At 39.1% G+C, this 5,123-nt stretch overlaps 1 protein-coding gene across 1 annotated transcript; it reads right to left on the bottom strand.

Moving 5' to 3' along the window:
* Positions 1-325: 325 nt before the first annotated feature.
* On the bottom strand, positions 326-3,881 carry FGF6 (fibroblast growth factor 6; the record flags this gene model as incomplete). The annotated part of the gene is made up of 3 exons (XM_084500221.1): positions 3,527-3,881; positions 2,635-2,738; positions 326-502 (listed from the first exon to the last, which is right to left on the bottom strand). Exons 1-3 carry the CDS (start codon positions 3,864-3,866, stop codon positions 326-328), a joined length of 621 nt encoding a protein of 206 aa, XP_084356347.1. The 5' UTR covers positions 3,867-3,881.
* Positions 3,882-5,123: the final 1,242 nt, after the last annotated feature.

The raw sequence follows: 5,123 nt of genomic DNA, 5'->3' as shown, positions 1-5,123 counted from the left end.
AGTAAATAATAAATGGTTGATTAGATATTTATCACAGCCATTCTACATCTTCCTAATATTTTTTATCTTTGCACTTCAACTTGCATTTTTCTCTGTTCAGCACCAAAGGAGGCACACAGCCATGTAAAATTTGTACAGAGTAGAAGAGAAGCAGCATAATATTGCATATGCTATATGATGAACCTAGTACAAATAATTTTATCCAAATATACACATATAGATTACTTTTTTCAATGAACAGTATAAATACTTTACCTGGGAGATTATTCCCATGTGCAAAATGAAAGAGTTTTTCCTGGGATTAAGTCTTCTGCTTTGTTCATGTTCATATTCTTGGTAAAAAGTGGGTCACTGTCATAGCTGGAGAAACTTTATTTCCTCTCTTCACTCTCCCGTGTTTGCTGAGTGCTATGTAAGCCCCGTGGTAAGCATTTGATTCATATGCATTGTAGTTATTGGGCAGCAAGGTTTCTTTGAATTTGCATTCGTCTTGGAAAACAGCCTATAGAATAGGAAGGGCCGGGGGGGGGAGGGGGGAGAGAGCAAAGCACTTGCAATAAGTATTTCAGGAAGACCCAAGTCACTTTTATTACTAGCATTTTTACTGAAGAAGAGCATGTTATAGTGTGCAACAGGTGGTGCCGTAGTGTCTGCATCCAACAATAAATCTCCCTCTGCAGTGCTAATTTGGTGTCAGATGAACTTAGATACCACCTGTCCAGATAATGAACTGTGGACTTCCTGTGACAGATCAAGTTAATTCATCATAAATCATGGATGTCACCATTTTCTTTGTAAGCAATAATTTGTCATCATCATGCCCTTTTGCCCAATTGATGTAGCTTTATTTCATACCTCCCCTCTGCAAGAGGTCCTGTCATTCATGAAATAATTATATGCTGCCTGTCAAAACATTCAGTTCTCTCACAAACAGCAGTGTTCAGGGAGAACAGGTTATTTGAATAAGGCATTTGAATAAAACCTTTGATTAGCACCAAACCTTCTTTTTTGTTACATCATTAGTGATGCTATATTTTGTTACATCATTACTCATGTTATATTTATCTGTTAGTGAGATATGATGTTCCAGCTTCTAAGCCAGGAAAACAGTTTTGGTTATCTTCATATGGTGTCACTTCAGTCCAAGGAAATAGAGTTATCTGGGAGAGAAGGTGACAGGATAAGCAGGATACAAATGCAGAGCACCACGGAAATCAAAAAAGAAAGCTGAATAATTCTCTGACATCAAATGTCTGGCATATGAGACACCACCAGTGCAATTCTACTGGAGCATCTTTGTAATAAAACAATTCAAAGTTTATAAGAGTTTAACTCAGAGCATTGCATTGTGCAAGGGAGAATGCACGTCTATTTCAGCATTTTAAAATGTCTTTGAAAATAAGCAAGATTGAATAGACACTGTAAAAAATAATCAAAAGGAGCCCTGGATTTCTTTAGAAAGAAATTTCTTTAGAAAGAAATCCAGGCTGAGCAAAACATTTGGGCTTCTGGCAATTCTAGGTACTTGAAATCAGACATGAGTGAACTAATATTCCAAGAGTGGAACCTTAAGATGCCCCATTACTATTATCTGTGTGAGCAGGAAACAGCCAGATTAGTAATGGCTACCAGTCCTTCACAACATTTGGTATTTTATTAAGCAGTGAAATGCTTTGTTTAAAAAAAAAAAAAAAAAAAAAAAAAAAAAAAAAAAAAAAAAAAGGTGAGTTCTGTCAGTACAATTCATTATTGTGAGATGAGCTGGTTTGCTTATTGCCCAGAGTCAGACTCTTTCAAATGAGCTTCCTGACAGGTGCCTTTTCTACTCCGTGTTGAGACTGAGGACACCTTGCTCAGGTCTCAGAGATTAAATTGCATTTAAAAAGCATAGCTAGCACTTTCTGGAGGAAGATGATTGTGATGATGTTTCAGTATGACTTGCATACCATTATTACTAGCTATTACTGTTTCTTCGTTCTTTGGGATTGATCCCACAAAACCGATCCTTAAAATAGCCCCAGTCACATATGTGGGCGTTGTAGGGTAGACTTCCTATTTATTCTCCATGCTGTGTTTGTTTTTAGTAGGGAGAGGCATGTTGTCATGATTTTACTAACAGCAGCTAGCACTGATATAGCTCTAATTCTCTCTCTCTTACATGCTTATGTATGCACATGATCACATACACACACTTTAGGTTCTAGCAGTTTTTCCAAAGCACACCCTTTCATTTTAAGTGTAATGAAGTGTTGGCATCAGTAGGATTCACTCTTACTACAACGTTTGCAGTGCTGAGCCCTTAGAAGAAGGTATCTAATTAATCTGTACTATTTGCAAAATGCATTAATTTTCCTGGGGTGCTTTCTGTACAGTGTTATTGGAAAGCTTTAAAATAACAGTCCACCAACAGACACAACACTTGTTGCACTGAATAACGCTGATGACTTCAGGCCGGGTACATTCCCTGTAATTGAAAGTCTGTTTTCTCTGCTTGAAAGTAGAGATTTTCAAGACAAAAAAATAAAACAAACAAAAAAACAAAACAGCAAAACTCAGGACCTTTTAAGTTTTTTTTTTAAATCTTGAATTATTTAATTTATTTTAATTATTAAAATTATTTGCACTTGTACTCACTGTTCCATACAGCTTCCCCTTGTTGTTCATTGCAATGAAGAGAGCACTTTTCACACCAAACAGGCTAACAACACCTCTCTCTACAGTGGATATTTCAAAGAGACCTAAAAAATAAGAAGTTAATAGAAACATTATCACAGAATTTGTAGCTAATCAAAGGCAAATCAGATATGACTACTTTAAAACCTTAATGAACATACCTTAATTTTTATTAGAACTATGTCCCTAGTTGGGCATAATAAAAGTACACAGAGAAAATGATGTTTTTTCTATATGCCAAAGGATCTTATAATAATTCTTCCAGAATCATATTCACATCATATAGAATCCTTTTGCTCTTGTATCTGTCAAATTCTCTTAGACTTTTTAATATGCAACTTATTTTTACATTACTGTTACTGTCTTCTATGAAAAAAATCAAGTCCAAAGGACTAAAGCTTTTCCTTTAATCTTATAGTTAAAGAACAACAGCCATAAGAGCAACTACACCAGGAACAGCAAGCCCCTTCCAGTACTGAGTGTCCCAAATGTAGGATTCCAAAATCATTCTTTGGCTCTGTGAGCTTGGTGACAACCTCCCAGATTCAAAAGGTAAATGAGAAGGTGAGGAGTGAGCAAATGCAGCAGAGAGAAAGTTTTCAACCTGTTTTGTCTTTTCTCATCTGTGCGGTAAAGCAAAGTAAAAATAAATTGTATCTAAATTTGTCTAAGCATTTGTGACATGTTTCAGCCTGTAGGTTTCTAATGTTTATTGATCCCAGAGACTTTTAAAAGGCAACAGATGTAGCACAGATTAACAATAACAAGTAATAACATTTGCATTCTATGAAGGGTAATTACTAGAGTTCACAGCAATTAAGTGACATCTATTTCATTTCTGGATGCAACTCACTGTATTGGTTTTCATTGTGAACTCCGCTTATCCTTCCGTCTGGGAGGATTTGAAGGTGAAACCCGATGCCCACGTTGCAATAAAGCCTCCGCTGCCTCTTGATTCCTAGCAAATAGTCACTCTCCCAGTTCACATCTGACTTCTCCCCTGACATCCCAGCAATGGACCTGGACAACAGAGATTGCCATCCTCTTTCCAGCAATGTGCCATTAGTTCTGCTTACAACTGGATATGTTGAAGCAATCCCAGCTAAAAAAAACAGGAGAATGAAAGCAGACAACGTCCGATGAATGCTGGCTTTGGAGAACATAGTGATGAGAAGTCTTTGTGCAGTGGTCATCCGGTTCACCTCCTGGGCACGTGGTCAGAATTAATGGCCCTAAAAATACCGCCCTTCTTGTTTTTCTCCCTTCAGCATGGTGGCAGAAGCTTATTTTTGGAAAGCAAATAGAGATTGCTGACATGAAACTAAAGCCTGAGAGCAGTTGAGTTGGAAGCAGAGGCAGGCCAACAGGACTCAAACTGGTGGGGACCATGTTTTGGAGGTCCTGCTCTCTGGTGGGCAGCCTCGGTTGTATTTGATTGACCCATCTTTATAGTGCAGAGGCTGTCCCTCCCCACATCATCACTCTGACATCAACAGCTTGCCAGAGGTAAGCTTGCCATGGCTGTAACACTAACCTGCCGTCCTCCCAGGCTGGCTGGGGTTTGATGAGTGCTGTCATCCAAGACCAGAGGCAGGAGTGAGGTTTCATTGGCTGCGCAAAGCAAAGGAATCAAATTGGTTGGGCAGTCAGAGGCCTCGCAGGCAGCTTCCTTATTTAGAGAAGAAGGTGTAAAAACAGTCATGGACCTCATCAGAGAGCAATGAAAACTGTGCAGTCACTTCCTTAGCTGCATGATCGCTGGGTGTATATCAGGGTAGCTCAGCATTTGGGGAGAATTGGCTTGAAGTGGCTGTTTCTCTTTTAGTGCATGCCCAGCAAATCCAGGGCACCTCTTACGATAGCGGCCCATGCGCTAACAGCTTTTCTGTGCCTCTAAAAGGAGTGTTCCTGGTCTGTTAACACAGAGGTAAGCCATGTGAAAGGTGGGGCTTGTTCCTACCGTTTATACTCAAACATGCTTCTGCTGTTTGCAGTTGCAGTTCTGCTAAGCTAGGCATGCAGGCACAAGCATTGAGCTTGCTGTTGCTGGTACCAAGGGGACATTGCTAATGTTCTTAAGTGTTTGTGGTTTTCACTGAGGTGACTGCCAAGTGATCCCATTTATATGGGAAGGACATGTCTTAATACAGTGAACAAACCTGGGATCTGTGCTGCTCTAGAATACATTTGCAGGTGTGCAATTGTATTTGCAAGACAAAGGCTTTGGCAATGCATTAAAGAGAGAGGGAAATGGCCACTCCTCCCTACCTTTTCACTGTCTCTTTTCCTCAAGCCCAAGTGCTCCTTTACTTTTATTATTTACTTTTGTAAATGACAAGCATCTTCATTTTCCTCTTCTTCCTCAGACTGCCTTACTTATTTCCCCTCATTTTGCACTATTGTTGTTTTCTTCTTTTCTTTCTTCTTTCAAGTCTAGCACATCAGTTTTT

Source organism: Aythya ferina (genome assembly GCF_964211825.1).
Source record: "Aythya ferina genome assembly, chromosome: 1".
Taxonomy (NCBI): Eukaryota; Metazoa; Chordata; class Aves; order Anseriformes; family Anatidae; genus Aythya; species Aythya ferina.
Note: the sequence above shows the minus strand (reverse complement) of the source record. Positions and strands in the feature narration are given on the sequence as shown.